The sequence below is a fragment of the Nannospalax galili genome, unplaced genomic scaffold (genome assembly GCF_000622305.1).
Source record: "Nannospalax galili isolate Female #2095 unplaced genomic scaffold, S.galili_v1.0 scaffold241, whole genome shotgun sequence".
NCBI lineage: Eukaryota > Metazoa > Chordata > Mammalia > Rodentia > Spalacidae > Nannospalax > Nannospalax galili.
This window is the reverse complement of record NW_008345602.1, coordinates 1,090,122-1,110,648: the sequence shown is the minus strand read 5'-3', so window position 1 is coordinate 1,110,648 and position 20,527 is coordinate 1,090,122. Positions and strand designations below refer to the sequence as shown.

The following is a 20,527-nucleotide window of genomic DNA, read 5'->3' as shown; positions in this document are numbered from 1 at the left end:
TTTTCTACAATAAATTGGAATTACACAGGCAATCAGGGAGGGAAAAGAACAATAAATTTTGCAGCTTTTCATAAGGCAAACATCTTGCAGGTTGAACAGTTCATGACTTCTCTGGCTCCCATCTGCTCCCACAAGACTGATACATGAAGCACTCAGATGATTCCTATACCATCTTCTTGTTAGTGCTAGACTGTAAAATGCCTTCAGGTTGAACTGTTGCCTCTTATCCTTTCTCTCCCTGATGTAACACACAAGCCAATTTAAAGATCACAGTTAATAAGCGACCTTTCCAAATTGCTAAAAGTGGGTTCCATCCTGCATTTCACCAATCTATTTCTCAACTCCTGTTTCTGTGCTCATCCTACCCCACCCCCCAAAATTTACACATATTCCCCAAGAAGGGCTCACAGAATACACAGTCAAAACCACTTGTCAGTGCATCGTCAAGAAGCTGTCTTTTAAGGATATAATATTATGCTAAGGAATCAGATATGCCAGGAAACACTGAGATAATGACCCCTCTGGCTGCCCTATGAAAGGGACTGCGTAAGGCACCTGGCTTGAGCAGCCTGGGTTCTGCCTACCATCAATTTCTCCATTAATTATGACTGCCTTCCAGGCATGGGCTGGACTTGCCACAGACAGGAAACTGAAGGCTTCCAGTGACACCCACCCATGAGCACAGTTAATTTTACATGCAGTGCTCAGTGAGGCTGAGGAGTCCCTTAAGGCATAATCATCAATGGGAAAGTGACAGTAGCTTCCCATCACTAAAGTCTCAGGTGGAAAATAAGTTTCCACCGCATAAAAAATTGGCATAAATAAATGATCCAGGAACTATGATTTCTGAGTCTCAGTTGGAGGCTAGGAAGATTGTGCAGGAATCTAAGAGCAGAAAAAGATGAGCAGAAGGAAGGAAAGGAAAGAAAAACCTGGTTTCAGAAGCATGAGGCACCTTAGCAGGCTATAGGCTGCAGGGAGGGAAAAAAAAACGCAAGCAGAGACCCAGGCAAAATCCATAACAGCAGAACCAGACTCACAAGAAAAGTTTTGCGCTGTGCTTTTCAAGAAGTGTAACTTCTAAAAGATGAAATAATTAATTTCAAAAGAAATAGGCCATAACCACTACACTGTATTTCTCTTTTATTCACCCCCCCCCCATATCAACCTTGAGACAAATAAAACTTTGTCTGGAGGGGAGCGGTTTCTCTTTTCTGTTTAACTCTTCTGAATGGAGACAGACATATGGCATTATTGAACTTTACTTACTCTGCCACCTAATCAAATATTTCATTAAAGGGACATGTAACCAGGAAAATATGACTCCCCATATACATCATAATTCATGGTTTCTATCTTATTCTCTCTACTACTTCCTTAAATTATTGTGCTTTGTACACACTAGGTACTTAATTTCATGTTCGAATTGATGGGTGGGTGGGAGGATGGATGGGCTGACAAACAGCTTGTAAAGCAATTCAGAGACTCTGCAACACACACCTTAGAAACCTAGCAGGGATACTAGGTGAGCAGAGAACATCTCAGCTGGCCACAGCATGACTTGCTTTGACAGGAAGTGACAAATTTACAGACTGGGCTTCAGTCTCTGAGACCCCCAAATCTCACACTACAAGACAGCATTAAACAACTCCTCCTGATTTAGCAGATATCATAGCATATACTCAGTTTTTAGACACATTCTCCTACAAACTTAAAACTGAAAGAGTTGCATCTATGAGAGAGAGCGAGTGTGTGTGTGTGTGTGTGTGTGTGTGTGTCTGTGTCTGTGTCTGTGTCTGTGTCTGTGTCTGTGTCTGTGTCTGTGTCTGTACACATTCATGTTTGGGAGGAGACAGGAAACCACTTGTACGGTGTGATTATACCATAAAGAGGAGGGAAAAAAAGTAAGTTGAGACCTGGTATCAGAAGGAGGTCTATTCAGGTTGGCTGCATTCACTGCCCTCGGTAAGCTAGGACTGATCTGCTTGCATGCTGTGGAGACCTGGCTTGCTGGAGGTGAAATGGGTCCCAGTCGCTGAACCATCATGGGACTGCTGGTGACCACTAGATTGTTGCAGCTGCCTTTTCCAATGGACTTGCACTGAGGCCCAAAGCCAAGAGCCCCTAAAAACAAATGAATCAGGTTAGCTTTCATGTCCCTTATATATGCAATCAGTACATACACATATGTGCACACTTATATCAGGACTCATCTTTAGAAGCAGTCCATAACAGGGTATCATGTAGCCCAGGTTGTCCTTGTCTGTCTTTTTAGTATTGGGATAACAAAAGCTTCCACTAATTCCAATGAAAAGACTACAATAGAAACCTTTTCATAATCACTCACACCAAATGTGGTTAAATTTTACTCCTTTACAAAAATAAGAATTATATTTGAGAATTACAGAGAGAATCATATTTTATAATATTTTTAGCTGAAAGGTTAAGGTGATTTGTGGATAGAATTACTTATATCAAATCAGTTTTTTTCTAGAGTAGCTATTTTGAATCACCCAGCAAAGTCAACACTGCTGAAGGGAAAACCCATTTACCTGATTTATTTCATTCCAAATCTGGACTTCCAAATACTTTCTTTTAAAGGCTATTACAGTCAGGCTACATCCCTTCAACCTTGATTTTACCTCTTCATTCCCAGTAAATTGTCATCGGACATATATCGACTTGTTTCTGTGTTTTGTTTAGTATTTCTTTTCTTTAAAATTCAAGCTAAGAAAGCCACAAGATACTCATTTGGAAAGGTAATTAAATTTGACATAATTTTTTTGGTTTTCATTACTTATAATATTCCAATGTAGAAAAATCTGGTATGTACCCAAAGGACAAAGAAAAGAAAAAAAGCAAAGAACCCACAAGAATCTTTGTCGTTATGGAAAAGAGCAAACATTGCCATGACTCATTTATCAAAAATAATAGCAAGAGTTGAATCATTTGAGACATTCCTTTCACATGGAAGTAGTTTTTCAAACATCTTTGCCAATGATCTGATCAAGTCCCAGTAGCTGTATGCTCTCTCCCCACCTCTAACAAATGAAAATTAATTTCTTGCTCTATTCCCCATCTTTGTTATGGACTTATTTGGGGTCAAAGTAGGTGGAAAGTATCACTGTAACTTTCTTTTGCCCTAGGAAGCAAAATTTCATATTTTGCTTTTTTCCAAAATTAAATCAACTGCCAAAGAACCCCTTTATTTGCCATCATTTTTGTCGCATTTTCTTCTAAGAGCCCCTCAAGACAAAGACAAAGTAGGCCCATGAGCTGCCAGGCTCCCATCAGCAGAGGCACACCTCAAACACGGTCAAGTCACAGCACTGTTAACTGCCAGGAGTTTGCTCTACCCCAGCTCCAAGAAGCTAAATCTCAGTTCAAATGGCCTTCCTAAGGTCACACAGGGAACTAATGTCAGCAGAAATTCACACCCTAGGATGTACTTCCACAGCACCCTCATGCTTTCCTGTGGATTCTGGGTGCTTACTTTCTTTCTTGAATGTTTTCCAAGATTATGAGTTCCAAAAATTTTCTTAGATCATTTTTTTTCAGATTGGCAAACTACAACTTCACCTCTCCCCTCCTCCTACAGCAGAAACCTAATCCATCTTCTTGTGTCTTCAACGAACAGTAGCTGATACTCCATTTTCATAACTTATAAGGCATTGGACCATAAGGGCTTTGTCTTGACATCAAAAGTGCTGGGTAGAGTTTTATAGAATATATTGTAAATTGAGCATCTTTGCCAATTCTAAGCCATTTGCACTTCAAGTTACCTTTTACCCAGGAAAAGGCAATGTGATGTTTGTAGCCTAACCTAGGATATAACATACCTGAGTTACCTCCCCAGGTTCCATTACTACCAGATATTGCTATTAAAAGCAAGATTAGGTGTCAAGTATTCTGTCAAAGAGAATGCCATCTACTCTATAAGGCATTGTCTCTTTTTTTTGGTCTATTTGGGACAGGGTCTCCCTGTAGCTCCAGCTGTCCTGGGACTCACTGTGTAAACCAGGTTGGCCTTGAACTCAGAGATCTGCCTGCCTCTGCCTCCCGAGTGCTGGGATTAAAGGCATGTCCACCACACCCAGCTTTGTCATTTTATGTCTATTTTCTCTTCAATAAAACTACTAACATTTATCTGTCTGTAAAATAAAGGCATTAGTCACTGTAACAGTAAGAAATATTATTTGGAGCTGGGTGTGGTGGCGCATGCCTTTAATCTCAGCACTTGGGAGGCAGAGGCAGGCAGATCTTTGTGAGGCCAGCCTGGTCTACATAGTGAGTTCCAGGACAGCTAGGACTACAACAGGGAGACCCTGTCTCAAAATGTCAAAAAAAAAAAAAAGAAATATTACTTGGTAAGCATATTAATATAGATTTTATCCAATCTAAAAGTCTACATAAAGCGTATCATTATTTGTGTATCAGTAAAAACGTCATAGTTAATTAAGCTTGTGTGTGGTATCTGTATTTCACAGATGTGATGAAAATGTGTATGCCTGAGAATTGATAAATGCCAACTATGATGACTGAAACTTACTTTAAGTCTTCTTCATGTTCCTTCCTCTCCCTAGAGTGCTCTGATCCTAACTTCCCTATCTAGTGAGCACTTCTGCATCTTTAAGGTTTCAACCCGAAGACCTTTACCCATCTCCCCTCCCCCACCGTCACCGTCACAGGGCTGGATCTGAGTGATTTAGCCTTTCATTCCCCTGTGATCTCCCATGACACCTAGAACACCTCAGGGAATGAACTTTTTATGTCCCACTGTCCTATTTTTTTGTACTTTAATGCTTTTTAGATTAAGCCCCTGTAGGGGGTATCTCTGCTTCCTTAGGACCCAGCTGAGGGTCTATTATACAGTACACAGTAAAACTTATCTGGTTAAATTGCGAATGAATGAATCCAAATAAAATACAGTTACAGTGAATATTAAATACTGTTCAACTATTTCCACAGAAGCCTTCCTGTCTTTTTGTGAAACAGAGTACCATAATCATAAATCCACACTGAGTCAATCTTTTGATGCATCTCTACAATGTAACTGAGCAAGTTGAATGGAAGATGAAACTGGTGGGGGTGGTAATTATTCACTCATTTTCCTGGTCCAGAGTTTTACACTAACCAAAACTGCCCACGGAACCCTCTACCTTAGACAGTCACATCTTTTTCTTGTTCTGTAATAAAGACACATCAGTCCTTCTCTCCCCAGTATCGTCATCATTTTTCACTATTTCACCCCCCTACGCCAAATCTACTGGTCAACTTTAACATCCTCTAATCACAGAGGAGTGACAGCTTCTGATAATGAAGAGTGGATTTCTTGGAAACAGGTCTTTCTTTCTCTCTTTTTTTTTTTTTTTTTTTTTTTTTTTTGGACTTTTGATCTCCCTGTAGCCCCAGCTGTCCTGGAACTCACCATGTAGACCAGGCTGGCCTTGAACTCACAGAGATCTGCCTGCCTCTGCCTCACGAGTGCTGGGATTAAAGGCGTGCGCCACAACTCCCTGCCCTGGAAACATGCAGTTTTATGCAGCTATAAGAATTATCTGGAAAATGGCATCCTCTACCTCACAAAGGGAAGTAAACAACAGTTTGACCAAGAGCCACTTGCACAAAGCATCAATGTCTAATTCTTTGTCAGAATACCAGTCATATGATCAGCTTCAGGCTACTCAGAATGGTGTAGAGCTTTGGAGTATGGGTTCTGCAGGCAGCCAGTCTGTCATCAGCTCTCGGTGCAACCCAGGCAAATTATTGAATATATATGAGCAGTAGTTCTCTCTTATCATCTACCAGACAGAAGGAAAACTAACACCACCTCATAGGTACCTTTATGTTTAGCATTAACAACACCCATAAAAGACTCAGCACATTGTCTAGCACACAGTAGGTACAGTGGGTGCCAAATGCCTCTCTTTGCTTTTTTATTCTACTTTATTGAAGAAGAAAACAGTTCTTCATGATTCCTTACACAAGATAGTAAATGGTTCTGTTTAATGCTTTGCCCATTTCCACTGTTCTTTCTTCTTTGAGCCTAGAGCCAATTTAAAAAAAACAAAAACAAAAAAAACAAAACAGGTGTCATCACAGATAGAAGTTTGCAACTGGCCAAGTTTGAATGTTCCCTGGCTTGTTCTTCCCTAAAAACAAACCATACAGCTTTTCTGACTACCAGATGTGCCAACTACTTGGGCACTGGTTTTGCTTTTGAAATATCGTTTATTTTTAGAGACAACACGATGTGTTTTTAAAATGTGTTTACTGCTCAAATAAAGATCTGAGAGGATGGCATTCTGAGTACCACATACATTCTAGCCAAAATCTCTGTGTGCTGGTGGAAAGCCCAAATGTTCTACATCTTCGAGTTTCTAAACTGAGTGGTCATTTTAGAAGGGGCATGATTTTAATTAATGTCTCCATTAATTGAAAGGGTTCTTCTTTGGATGTCAAAGTTGATTAAGCTGTACTTAACAGTAATGAAGCTGAGTCTTTCATAACTACTTATGCCTCTCCACTGGTTCTCTTAAAAAATGACATCTATACATGGGATAACAAAAGTGCGATAAGATGAGCAGACAAGGCAGACATAATCAAAGCTTTGTTGATTTTATTAGTCATTCACCTGACACTTATAGAATACTAACCATTAGCCAGGCAATCCCTGGAGACAGTGGTCAGAAGATGGACATAATACCCCACAGAGCCTACTGTCTGGCCTTGAAGACATACAGCAAACTAACTGCTCATTATAGAAGAGGCAATCCCTGCTTCTAGGTTAATCATGTAAAATAGTTTGTGAGAAAATGACATAAAAGATCAATTTCTAAGTGTTTCAGCCTAGCTCACATGCAGGACATTTTGGAAGCAGAAATATTAATATCAGGGTTCAAATCCTGCCTCCTGCTGTCACTGGCTGTATGATATTGGGTAAAGTCCTTAAGGTTCTTTTGCCCCAGCATCCTGTTCTAAAATAGGAACAATAATGCCACTTAATTCATGGAGTTGATCTGATGAAAAAGACCAGAAAATATTAAAATATGCACCACCACATGTAAGTATCGTTTTCTATCCAACATCTTCCTCTAAAACATTTTAAAAACTATAGAAATATTGTAGGGATAAAAGAAATGATTCCCAATTTTATCTAACGGCCATCTCTCCATCAAATAGTTTATTTTTGTCAATATTAATCTCCGGGACCATTAAGAATAAGGCACACGAGGCTGGAGAGATTGCTCAGTGGAAGAACACTGGCTGATCTTGCTGAGGACCCAGGTGTGGTTCCCACCACCACCCACAACACCACCACCCACATATTCGCTAACAACTACCCGTAACTCCAGTTCCAGGGCATCCAATGCCCTCTTTTGACCTCCATGGACACTGGACACATGTAGTGCACTTAGATGCATGCAAAACACTCATATACATAAAGTAAAAAAAAAAAAAAACTAAAAAAAGAATGTCACAGATTTATTTCATATCTTTAATCCCTAAATATATAACCATAATACAATAATAAAATTCAAGACATTCAACAAGGGTGTAATATTAGTATACAACAGACTATGTAGAGAGCAATTGCTTTATAATCCAGAATCATGCATTATAAAGAAAGGTTTTAAGTCATATCCGGTAGTCTCCAAGAATGGATTAGTAACTCGTTGGACACTAGGGTACTGAAAGTCAGTGGAAACATGGAAAAGCTAGAGGAAGAAAGAAGGAAGAGGCTAATATTGCGCAGTACAAGAGTCAAGAGCTTGCATTTGTATGCTAGCACCACCACTAAGTAGCTCTGTAATCGTGGCCACTTCACTTTAGCTCTATGTGATTCTAAAATAAGCTTAAGGCCAACAGAATTATCTGAAACAGCTAATACTTGTGATATATTTAGTACCTGGCACTAAAGTGCTTTGGAAAAGTGAGCTAAATTTGGGGGTGGAAAGATGGTTTGTGGCTAAAGCACCTGCCTTACAAGCATGAAGATCTGAGTTCAATTCCCAGGACCCACTTAAAAAAAAAAAAAAAAGGCTGTAATTGTAATTTGAGGGTTAGGGAGGTAAAGCCAGCCATGTAGTTCCAGGCCAGTAAGAGACCCTGTCTCAAAAAAAAAAAAAAATGACACCCCAAATAGTCCTCTGACCTCCACATGCATGCACACACACAAGCATATCTCTCTCTTTCTCTCTCTCTCTCTAAATTTATTAAAGAATGTATCTCTTTTTTAATAATATTTTATTTGTTATTTTTATTTTATGTGTCTGGGTGTACTGCCTGCAAGTGCACCCGTGTTGTGCAATACCCGCGGAGGAGGTATTTAGGAAGTACTTGGCACCTGGAGTTAAGGACAGTTGTTAGCTGCCATGTAGGTGCTGGGATTCGAACCTGGGTCTTCTGCAAGAACAGTCAATGTTCTTAACTGCTGAGCCATCTCTCCAGCCCCAAAAATGTATCTCTTATCACTTTGCATTGTTTCTTTTCCCTTGAGCTCCCAAGGACTGCTGCTGGCATCTTACAGTACTCAGACTTCTCTGGCAAACATAGTAGTCCTTCCCTGGATGGACTGCAGCTTTAGGGCAGTCCCTCTTCACCTCCCTTGTTCTCTTTCAACTCACTGCTTTAGTAAAGGCTCTGATCTCAGACTAAGTACTTCTTAAATACCTCAAGCACATTTTACAATAAAACAGTAGAAAATGATTAAAATGTCAAAACTTCCCCAGAAGTGGGAAATTTTCAAAGCTGCAAGAGAAAACAGAAGTAACGTTTTTCCCATTTATGTATTTTTTGTCCATGTCCATGTGCATAGGTACGTGTACCACAGTGCTCATGTGGGTGTCGGAGAACAGTTGGTGAAAGTCAGTTCTCGCCTTCTGCCATGTGGGATATGGGGGTCTAACTAAGCTTTTCAGGGGTGACAGCAAGATCCCTTAGCTGCTAAGCATCTAGCTGGTACCAGAAGGAGCACTTTTTATACTTCTCAATAAAGCCTTTTACAGTACAAACCTATTTTATACAAGTCTGGTCCTTCATCCTGGTGAATACAAAATTGAGATAGAGTTGAAAGCCAATTTAGATCATTTATAAGTAAAATTTTCGCAACTTGCAACTTTGAGTCTCAATTTTTTCCATTATTTACAGTTCTGAGCACTTAAATACCCCTGCCTGGCAAAGTTTCCTTAAATCAATCCAAAAAAAAAAAAAAAAAGCCTAATATACAAAAGGGACTCTTATGTCCCCTTCAAAAGCAAATGAGTCTCAAATGCTATGGAAAACACTTTGAGTTTCCCTCCACAGCCAGCCCAAGGATGGAACCTTGGCTATTTAACAGATTAGTGTTACATTTAAGCAAGAGAGTACTGTACACCCTACAAGGTAACTCCAAGGATTAGTGAGAACCAGCACACATGCATGTGCAACACACACACACACACAAAGAGAGAGAGAGAATACCAGTTCAGTCTGTTTGTATTGTGATTATCATCATTATACAACACAGAACAATTTTTTAAGAATATTTTTATTATTCCAAAGAGAGGCAATTTCTTGAAGCAGGTTACATAAAAATATATATACAATGAAGTTTAAGGGTAGAAATTAGGGATAAGAAATAAAAGACCAAAGCCGGGCACGGTGGCACATGTCTTTAAACCCAACACTTGGGAGGCAGAGCCCGGCAGATCTCTGTGAGCTCCAGGACAGTTGGGACCACAGGGAGACCCTGTCTCGAAAAGACCAAAAAAAAAAAAAAAAAAAAAAAATCAAAGACCAAAGGATTTGCCAACATGGGGTCAACTTTGGTAGAATAATGAATTTTTAAACAATGCATATCAAGCAATAACAGCAAAAAATATTCCCTAGCTATATACAAAAAATGGTGGGAACATCATTTCCTAGCTCCTCATCTTTTAAGAAATAAACTGGGTGTCAGGATATACTTACCCTTTCTCTGAAGAATAACCAAAACAAAGTGGATGCATGACTCAGGAAACTGTTCTTACTTTCCTCTGGGGACTAACATTAGCCACAAAGGGACAGAGTTCTCCACACAAGGCAAGTGTTCCGAAGAGACATGACCCTATAAGGTTTCCCCAGACAGAGTGGGAAAGACAGTTTGATTCTAGGGTTCCAGTTAGCAAGGGAATGGGTCTCACACAAAACTATGCCCTTCCAGCCTAACCTCCAACAAAACAAAAGGATATTCTGACAAGGAAGAAATATTCAATATACTCTGACCTCCTTCACAGGTCCCAAAAGATGTTTAGGATTATGCCATATGCATTTTTATTTATTATTTTTATTTTATGTGTATTGAGTGTATTGCCTGTATGTATGTGAGCATACTCATGTTGTACAGTGCCCACAGAAGTAAGAAGGGGGCACTGGATCTTCTGAAACTGGAGTTACAGAAGGTTGTTAGCCACCATGTGGGTGCTGAAAATCAAATCCAGGTCCTCTGCAAGAGGAGCCAGTGCTCTTAACCTCTGAGTCATCGCTCCAGACTGGCACATGCGTTTTTATCTCTAAGTTTTATTAAGTTAGCAGGTATAAAAGCACTGTCTATAATGTACTAGCTACTTTTTATTTGGGATTGCCTTTATTTACATTTCAAATTCAAAAAAAGTATAAAAGGAAAAATTTATACGCATTTTTTTCAAAGTCAAACAATGCAGATGTACATAAAGAAAAATCTAATAGCCTCATGCCTCCCTAACAATAGTAGTAGTAGTAGTAGTAGTAGTAGTAGTAGTAGTAGTAGTAGTAGCAGTAGTACTTTGAGATAGTCCAAGGAGTGCTGGAGAGATGGCTCAATGTTTAAGAACACTGGCTGTTCTTACATAGGACCCAAGTTTGGTTCTCAGCACACCTATGGCAGTTAAAAGCTGTCCATGACTACAGTTTGAAGGGATCCAACACCTGGACATTTCATGACATGGTTACACTTACATACATGCAGTCAAAACACTCATACACTTAAGAAAATTTTTAAAAAGAAATACTTCAACAGTCAAGTGTGTATCCTTCCATCTTCTTCTAAGTTCTGAAAACATGAATATGTATGTTCTAATTCTAAAAGCAATATGAGTTAGGCACACATTGCCCCCTCTGTTCTTAAGAGAAACCATCAGAAAATACCTGTTTTAATAAAGTCTCAAAGCAAATACTGGCATAAATCTAACTTCATACCACACATTCCTTTCTTATATCGCAATGAAACATGGATGCTGATCAGAAGTACCACGCACAGCCTTAGGCAAGGCATTGTATCAAGTTTGCCCCCTTTCTCTTCCCTCAAAAGGGACAAGCTTTAGGTGTGTGAGAAAACTTTGAAGAGTACATGCTATACCTGAGAGAGATAGGAAGGTTTTTTCCACACTCTGCAAAACCAGGTCAACGAGGCTACTGGATCAAGGTCATCAGACTCTCCCAGCTTTCACACACAGTCTTCTTTAGAACTAGAAATAATAAACTCCTGCATACCAAACATACTAGGCTCATTGTGTAGTGGTTGGACAAATTTGTTATGTTTCGCTGCTGAAATATATAAGATGAATACATGTGAGTGTACAGTTTGCCACCATGAAGTCCAGAGAGGCTTAGGTATGCAGCTAAGAGCACAGAGCAAAAATCTTAAGAACCCACTTGGAAACCCTACAGATGCTCAAAACTGCACATAACCTAAGAGTGATGAGAAATGCTGGATTGTAGCATCTTGTCGTCACAGAACTTGCGATCTACAGACATTAGACTCTGGAACCATCAGATAAGGTCACTGTACTGTGTGGGGCTAAATTATAGACAGGAGCTTGAAGAAGAAAGAGGGCAGTCACTATGTTATAGATAATTCACTGAAAAAGATTGACCTAGAGACATTTCTCAAAGTTCTTCAGGATTTCCAAAGCTGTCTTGCTTAAAAAGGAAAGAAAGTTCCTGCAGATATCCATGATCAAATGTCGAAAAACCCTAATGTGACAAAGTTCACACATCTTTTTATTACAAGTTTTCTCAGAGTCTTTACTACCAGAGTGCACATAACAAATCTTTCAGAGGTGTAACTAATATATATAATATAAAAATATAAAATCATATGGGGGGATGGGTTTTTTTTAAGGTGTGTCTGACTACCCAGGAACTAACTCAAGACTATCATTCTAAGGAATACACTTCAGAGATAAACAAAGTTAATCAATGAAGTAAGAAAGGGCAGATGAAGGAGAAGGAAGTAACAGGATACAGACAGGGAAACCAGGGGGAAGCAGGAGGTATCCTGGGGAATGAGCTGGAATCAGCCCTGTCTGAAGTGGGTGGTGGTAGCATGAGGCAAGGAAGAGACAGAGCTAAGGGATTGGTTTGGTTAGTCTGAACGACCTAGGCTATACTTGGATCTGAAATGTTCTCCAAAGGTCCATGTATTAGAGGGTTAGCTCCTAGCCCAGCATGATCAGGAGCTGATGGAAACCTTAAGAGGTGAGGCTTAAGGGGAGACTATAGATCACTGAGGGTGAGTCCTTGAAGGGGATATGGGCCTGGTATCCTCCTTCTTCTTTTTCACTTTCAAATGGCTTTGTTTCAGTGTATCCACAATGCTATGACATATATGCTGCCTTACCACAGGACCAGGGACAATGGAGCCGACTTCATGTGCACTGAAACTTCCCAAACCACAAGCCAAAATAATCCTCTCTTTTATAAGTTAATTATCATAAGTATTTTGTTATAGAAACAGAAAGCTAATACAATCTGGTTTTAAAGTTGGCCATTAAATTTCACCCCTGATGCCAAACCTGGCTACATTTTAGCATCACATTGTGATGCTTTTTAAAAATGAAAATTCCTAGACTTCACTCCAAGCCCACTAAACCAAATGATATTGTTCTAACTGGTTGCCTGGCATGCATCAGGGCCCATGCTGTAAGTTATGGTTCATTCCATCAGAATCAGAGTTATCCAAGATTAATCTCTTTCTCCAAGAGATAAGGAAGACTAACAAGAGAACAGGGACCATAAAGCAGACAGTGCAGAAAAATAAGAAAGCAGTGGTTATGGAAGCTAGCTAGACTAAGACTGAGGATTTAATAATTACCTTGCAAAGACTTAGGAGATCAAGTTTAAGATGAGAGATCATCATACAAAGTCATTCTTTGACTTGTTCCCAAAGTGGCCAAATACATAGGTCAAACCATAACCCATGGAGAGGCCCTCAAATTGCATAATCTATACTAGTTTACCCCCAGGGGTTCTGCCTGACTCTCCTGTGTTACTCCCACAACAGTATAATTTTTGCAGCATAACACTCTTCCAGTCTTAGCATGCAGGAATGTTTTCCACCACGTATGGAATTGACAGCCCTACTCATTTCCATTTTATTCCTGCATGACAAGGACTTATATTTATACCTGAGAAACTGAAGACTGCTATACTCTTTTCTGAGCTTCTAGTACCCTCAATTCCTGGGCAGGAGCCCTAAGCTTTACCCTCCACACCACTGGACACATCTGACAACATGTTAGGAAGAATACTCAGTTCCCAGCCACTTCATAAAGATAAAAAGATAAATTAACAACATTCCTGGGGTTTATATTCTAAAGTCCCATCACTCAGCTATTGTACATCAATTATCAACTAATTAGTAGAGGGCTTATGCTGACCCTTCTGTTCTCGCTTATAATGATTTACCAAGTTAACTGAAAGCTGCTCTGCTCCATAGAGACTCTTAGTATAGTGAGAGTGTTAAATAAGGTTCACCCACAATTAGCCCAGAAAACCAAAGAGGAAATGTAAGCACATTTTAATGCTTTTCCCTTGACAAATTTTCTAACGATCCCAGGGGAAGAGAGCATAGATGTATTTGTTAAATAAGCAAATCGTTACTCTGAAAAACTGAAATAACAGCACAGGCACAATTCAGTAAGTCATTGCTCGTTGGTCAGTTATCGGTTTATTGTGTCCTTTCTCTGCACTGTACTCTAGAGAGTTTCAGTACACAGATGAGTCAGACAGTTCTTGCTTATAGTCTAATTTCATGGGTTTGCATGAAGGTTTATCTGCTAGATGCATCTGTGGAAATACATAGAGGTGGCATTATTTAGAAAAAGAAGACCTCACAGATACAAGAAACAGTGAGAAGTGAGAAGGAAACACACTACATGGAGAAAGCTGATTCTGTTTCCCAATGCGTGGGTCACACTGACTACATGTGGAGCTGGCACTGTGCTGTGCTAATGGAATCTCAGGCCACTGGATGAGCTCTTGGTGGAAGAGTATCTGGCCAACCGGAGGGAGTTTTTAAACTCACACAGAAAACATCTGGGAAACATCCAATATTAAACTGAGTTGCCTCAATGCTGAGTACAAAAAGAATTCAAATAAGAAAAAGATCTGTATCTTTTTTATCTAAGTGGAAAAGGTGAGACTTGAGCTGAGCCCCTTCATGGCTAGAGGCTGCAGGGCCATGTGAACAGCAAGCTGACCAGAGTGAGGTGAGAGGAATGTGCTGAGAAACCATTATGGACGTGACACAGAAGTTGGGAGGTATCATAAGAGAAGAAAATACAGGAGTCAGAGAGGTTTAATTTACCAACTGCAGAACCCTGGACAAGTTCTTTAAACTCTCTGTGCTTTGTTAATCATCTGGAAAGGGATGATAAGCAGTCCTGCCTTCATGAGGCTACTTGAAGAACTAAACGGATCAATGCATGCAAACCCAATACGGAAGCAGAGCAATGACTGAAGGCAGAAACCAAGCTACGGAGCTGCTGCCGTGACCTCAGGTTGAGGGCTGGGCAGAGAAGAGCAGAGTGGACAGGACAACTCAAACACATTTTACTGGGGAGCAGAGGGAAGGGGAGGGGAGAAACACTAGAGTTCTAAACCTTCTTCCATAAATCAAGGTCACAGATCTCCTAAAAATTGGTATTTCCTACCAAGCCAACCCTAACCAAAGTCTATACAGGAAATGGCAATACCCCCAACCGGTGACACCCCTCACCAGATGGACCAATGAGAAGGAGCCTTCTGTAAGCAAGGGCTCACTAAATATTTGCTGTGTGATAGATAGAGTATGATTGGTACAGCAATTAATAAGGAGAGTCTAATTCAAAGCCACAAATAAAGTTGAGAAATTCCCTCTTCAATGGGTATGAGTCATGATACCCAAGAGCAACAAGGTCCCTGGTAACACAACTGCTGGTATTATAAACAGCTCGAAATAGTTTGCCCTCTGTCCATAATCCCTCCCTCCCAAAAATGTTACCAAGTGGAACTTTCTCCTCACTCTTTATATTCTTGAAGAATAGGGTTAGGCTTTGTGAATTTTTAAGCAGTTCACTTGAATTCTCAGGAACTAGATGGCGTATTTATGGCAATGAGGTAATTCTTTTCTCTCCCAAATCATGGTGGACTGATCTCCCTTTTAGGGTATTTCTTCCCATGATCTTAATAAAAAGCTCACAGAGGTGGGGGAAGATATCAAAACCACAGTGCAAATGATATTATGAGTCCTTTAAGGTTTCAGAGCCTTTGTTAGCATGTAAGTGTAGCGACTGGGAAAGCTCCCTGGTGCCTTAGCTTCTGATATGAGAACTGTCCCCCACAGACACAAGCATGTGAATAATTGTGTCAGTAGGTGGTGCCCTTTGAGGAGGGTCATGGAATCTTCAGGAGGTATAGCCTAGCTAGAGGGAGTGTGTCACTAAAGGTGGGCTTTGAAAGATCACAGCACCCACTATCATATTCTCTCTTTCTCTCTCCCTCCTTCCCTCCCTCCCTCCCTCCCTCCTTCCTATGCCTGCTTGAAGATGTGATGTCTCATCTTCCTGCTCTGACTGCCACCTTCCATTACCGACTCTCCCTCTGGAATTGAATTCAAATAAACTCTTTCTATAAGCTGCTTTGGTCATGGTGTTTTATCAGTCACAGAAAAGTAACTAATAAAGATGCTTAACCACAAAGGGGAATTCCTCAGGAGACAGGGTTACCAAGATATAGCTGTGATTTCCTCAGTTTCCTCACATTTAAATCCCTGCCTAACCAGAATACATAGCAGCCAAGATACGGCTCTAGTTTTCCTGGTTACCTCAAGGAAACCTTGCCTAGTAGTCTCATTCCCCACTCAAAGAATAATCTTATAAGAGAGGGTGGGTAGAATTCAGGCTGAAGAGAGATGTTGACCCTATGAATCCAACATCCTTCTTGTCTATGTTAGTAGCATACCCACAACTGGTTACTTTGAGGATAGGAACCTGTGGTTATATGTAATAGGTGATTTTGTTGATTCTAAGATCAATACAGAGATTTCATCCCACATGATTCAATGAAGGCTAAACCTCAAAATCTGGTATGAAAGAGGCACACATGTGCATGCGTGGGCATGTACACTTGTACACACACACAGACATCAATATAAAGGGGAGGTAGTCTAACCTGCCCAATATAAATAACTGGCATATTTCCCAACTAATCTCTCATATTAGACATAACTTCTTAGTAGCTAAGCTTACATAATCACCATTAGAAGTTGCTAAGCTACCTTGTTCTCCAACTAGCAATAATTCCTCAGAACTATCCAAAGTAACACCTACTCTATCAGTATAGGTTTTCTGCTTCACCTTATATGTGGGCTCCAGGTCCAAAGGTATGCTTATCAATCTACAGACAAGGCAAATAGCTCTGAACTTTATATTCATTTTGTTAAAAATTAAGTCAGTCGCATTACTAAGAAATGAAAAGAACCGTGTCTCACCCCTTAGAAGCCATAACACCCCCCGCCTCCACCCCAGGTCCTCATCTGCCTCCTCAGTCAGATACGCCTGACTCCTCCAGCTTATAGATCTTTGTCTCCAGGCTTCAAACCCCATTCAGAAGCTCAAGCTCATGGGCTGAGTTATTATTTGTGTTTAGTGCACCTTTGACTCAAGAGAGGTTGTTACAAAAGAGCTGAAAGTAGATTAACACTTGAATTCCTAGTCCCTTCTAGCCCTGAATGGAAGCCTAAATTCACTGGGATTATGCCAAGTGCTCTGAAGGCACAGAACCTTAGGAAAGAGGAGAACGTTTCTCAAGGAAGACAAAGAAGGTAAAGAGAGAAAAGATTGACCAAGGTCTAGAAGATCAGCAGCTTGATGGTTCCTGGAGCGGAGAGGCAGCTCCCAAGGAAAGGCAGTGTAGGGAGAGGGTTTGCCTGATGAGCATGTGAAGGCCCATCCTTAAGTTCTAGGGCTTCTAGCTCATGAAAGCATCCTGTGCTCAAGCAACGCAGCACAAAGTAGTGAACTCCTGGAAAACACAAGGGCTTGGTCAGTGGGCATCTCAGCAGAAACCTGACAACGCACCAGAAAAGCTCTTGGAATTTTATGCTCTACTCAAAGACTCTGGGATATCAACTTACCTTGGCAGAATACCCCACCACCGCTAACTGAGACTAAATATCCCATTAATCAGAAAAATAGGGTCTTAAAGCTGATATGTTTTGATTTAAAGGAAATAATTTAAAGAATCATTTCTTATATATATGAGTTGATGGAATAAGTCATATTCACTATAGATTTATTTAAAGTTAGAGAGATACGAAGGCTGTAACATTCACCTTTTGACTCACACAACTTGCCATTGTATAAAAATCATATAATTTTAACCAAATTGCCAAAATATAGAAACAAGATTCTAAAATCACAAGCCTCAACTCAAAAGCAATCTGGCTAGGGCCTACATAATGTAAGTTTCCTTCTGTTTCCTTAATTTAATGCTACTTTTGAAATTGTAAGAAAACTAGAGTAATCTAGGCATCTCTGTACAATGACTAGATGGTGAGTTAGTATTAAAGTGACTGTGGCTGTACGATCCCTGTACCCTGTGCATGCTAAGTCAGCCATGGGGCCTGCAGTAACCTCTAAGATTAGGCCAAACAATGAGGAAAAGCACTACTTTCAACACAAATTTTCTCATTAAAACACCAAAGCAGAGGCTGAAATGATTGCCTAGTTGGTAAAGTACTTGCCATGCACATATGAGAACCTGAGTTTGATCCCCAGCACCCACATAAAAGTTGGGCACAGAGGTACAACCTATAATCCCAGTGCTGAGGAGCAGGAAGAGAGATGATCTGAGGATTCAGATAGTCTAGCCAAATTGTTGAGTTCCAGGTTCAGTCAGAGACCCTTCCTCAAAAATTAAAGTGGAAAGCAAGATAAGAACAGATACCTAACATCGACCTCTGGCCTCCACACATGTGCACATGAACATGAACACACACACATACACACATCTCACAAAAACAGTGTTGAACTACAAGTGGCACTGCAAACTCAGCCAAATGCACATGGCAGGAGAGAACATAGATCCTAAAGGAAACCCTATCTCTTTCATATTCTTAGACAAATGAAATCTCTTACCATATGCTAAATATGGATCTTTATATTTACCACTCATCAAAGCAGCTTCTTTTTGCAATAGATGGAGCTACTTCCGAATTCCACAACTGCTCAGGCACATATACGTCTGAGAGATGCCAAGTACTATGTGATGCATCTACAGCTGAACCTCTACAACTAAGACTCATGGAACATAGCAGAACAAGGAGTAGAGAGAAAACTAATGCATCCCTCAACTCTTACAGAAAAGCTTCCTTAGACAACAGAGTACAATGCACATAGAAGGCCACAACTGGCCAAGTTTTAAAGAATAAGAGACTGCAGAGTGTATATCCTTGAATGGGATGCCTATATTAAACCTCACCCACTCACAGCTCTGGGAACATTATAGAAGAGGGAGCAGAAAGATTGTAAGAGCCAGGGCTGTTCATGAACACAGGGAAGCAGAGGCTTTCAGGCCACTAGAAGCCTGCACATATGACTCGTGGCAATGGTGGCATCAAGAACAAGACCCATGCCAACTCAATTAAACAAGGGCCCAGAGAGGAGGAGAGAAATGGGAGGTGGGCCAGCCCTACACTGAGAACTACTGGAGACCAACTGATGCAGGATGAGAGAGAGCATGCCTTACACACGCTCTCTAGATGGACTGACTAGACACTGGTGGACGAATTTACACTGAAGGACATCTGGGTACAAATGCTAGAATGGAAGAGACTTAACGTGTATGGTAGAATACATGAGGTTCAGTGGGGGTATGGGGGAGCATTGATGGAGAAGGGGGCCTAAATTTGGTTAAGAACCATTATATAAAAACTACAAAAGCACCAGGCGTGGTGGCGCACACCTGTAGTCCCAGAACTTAGGAGGCAGAGGCAGGTGGATCTCTGAGTTCAAGGCCTACCTTGTCTACATAGTGAGTTCCAGGTCAGCTGGGGCTACAGAGAGACCCTGTCTCAAAAAGACCAAAAAAGAAAAACACAAATAAACAAAAAACTACAAAAGCTCAGAACCAGACAAGGATGTCCACTATCTCCACTCCTTTTCAACATAGTGCTTGAAACTCTTGCTAGAGCAGTAAGACAGGAGAAGGAAATTAAAGGAGTACTAATTGGAAAAGAAGAGGTCAAACTATCACTTTTTGCAGATGATATGATACTATACCTAAGAGATCCCAAAAGTTCCACCAGAAAACTGCTAGAACTGATCAACACTTTCAGTATAGTGGCAGGTTATAAAATCCGTCTACAAAAATCAGTAGTCTTTCTATATACCAATAAAAAGCAATTGAACAAACAGTATGGGGAAATGCTCCTATTCACAGTTGCTGCAAAAAAATAAAATAAAATATCCTGGAATAAATCTGACCAAAGACAACAAAGAGCTCTATAATGAAAGTTTTAAATCATTAAAGAAAGAGATTGAGGAAGACACCAGGAGATGGAAGGACCTCCCATGTTCATGAATTGGAAGAATTAATACTGTGAAAATGACCATCCTACCAAAAGCAGTATGATAGATTAATGCAATCCCAATCAAAATCCCCATGACATAGTTCACAAAATTAGAAAAAAAAATCCTTAAATTTGTATGGAGGCACAAGAGACCCCGGATAGCCAAAGTAACCCTGAACACAAAGAGCAATGCTCGGGGGACTGCTATACCAAATCTCAAAGTATACTACAGAGCTACAGTCATAAAAAGAGCATGGTACAGACACAAAAACAGACACATAGATTAATGGAACATCATTGAAAACCAAACCCAAGTACACGCAACTTTAGCCCCCTGATATTTGACAAAGGTACCAAGAACACACAATGGAGGAAAGACAGCATCTTCAACAATTGGTGCTGGCAAAGCTGGATCTCCACCTGTAGAATGAAACTAGATCCTTATCTTTCACCTTGCACAAAAGTCAACTCCAAATGGATCAAAGACCTCAATCTGAAACCGGAAACCCTGAAACTATTAGAAGAAAATATTGGCAGTAACTTATAAGATATAGGTATAGGAAAGTATTTTCTAAATCAGACAGAAGTTTCTCAGGAATTAAGGTAAGCAATCAATAAGTGGGACCTAATTAAACTAAAAAGCTTCTGTACAGCAAAAGAAACAATAAAAAAAGTAAAGAGAAAAACCAAAGAATG

At 40.2% G+C, this 20,527-nt stretch overlaps 1 protein-coding gene across 3 annotated transcripts in view; it reads right to left on the bottom strand.

Annotated features, from left to right (window-relative positions):
- The window catches only part of Glis3 (GLIS family zinc finger 3), a 475,006-nt gene that overhangs the window by 305,712 nt on the left and 148,767 nt on the right, over positions 1 to 20,527 (bottom strand). For 2 of the 3 annotated variants that reach the window (XM_029567629.1, XM_029567628.1), the window contains one exon: positions 1,917 to 2,124. The exons of the other annotated variant lie outside the window; for it this stretch is intronic. In XM_029567629.1, the coding sequence (XP_029423489.1) occupies positions 1,917 to 2,124 (208 nt within the window). The remainder of the gene's footprint in view (positions 1 to 1,916; positions 2,125 to 20,527) is intronic. 3 annotated transcript variants of the gene reach the window in all.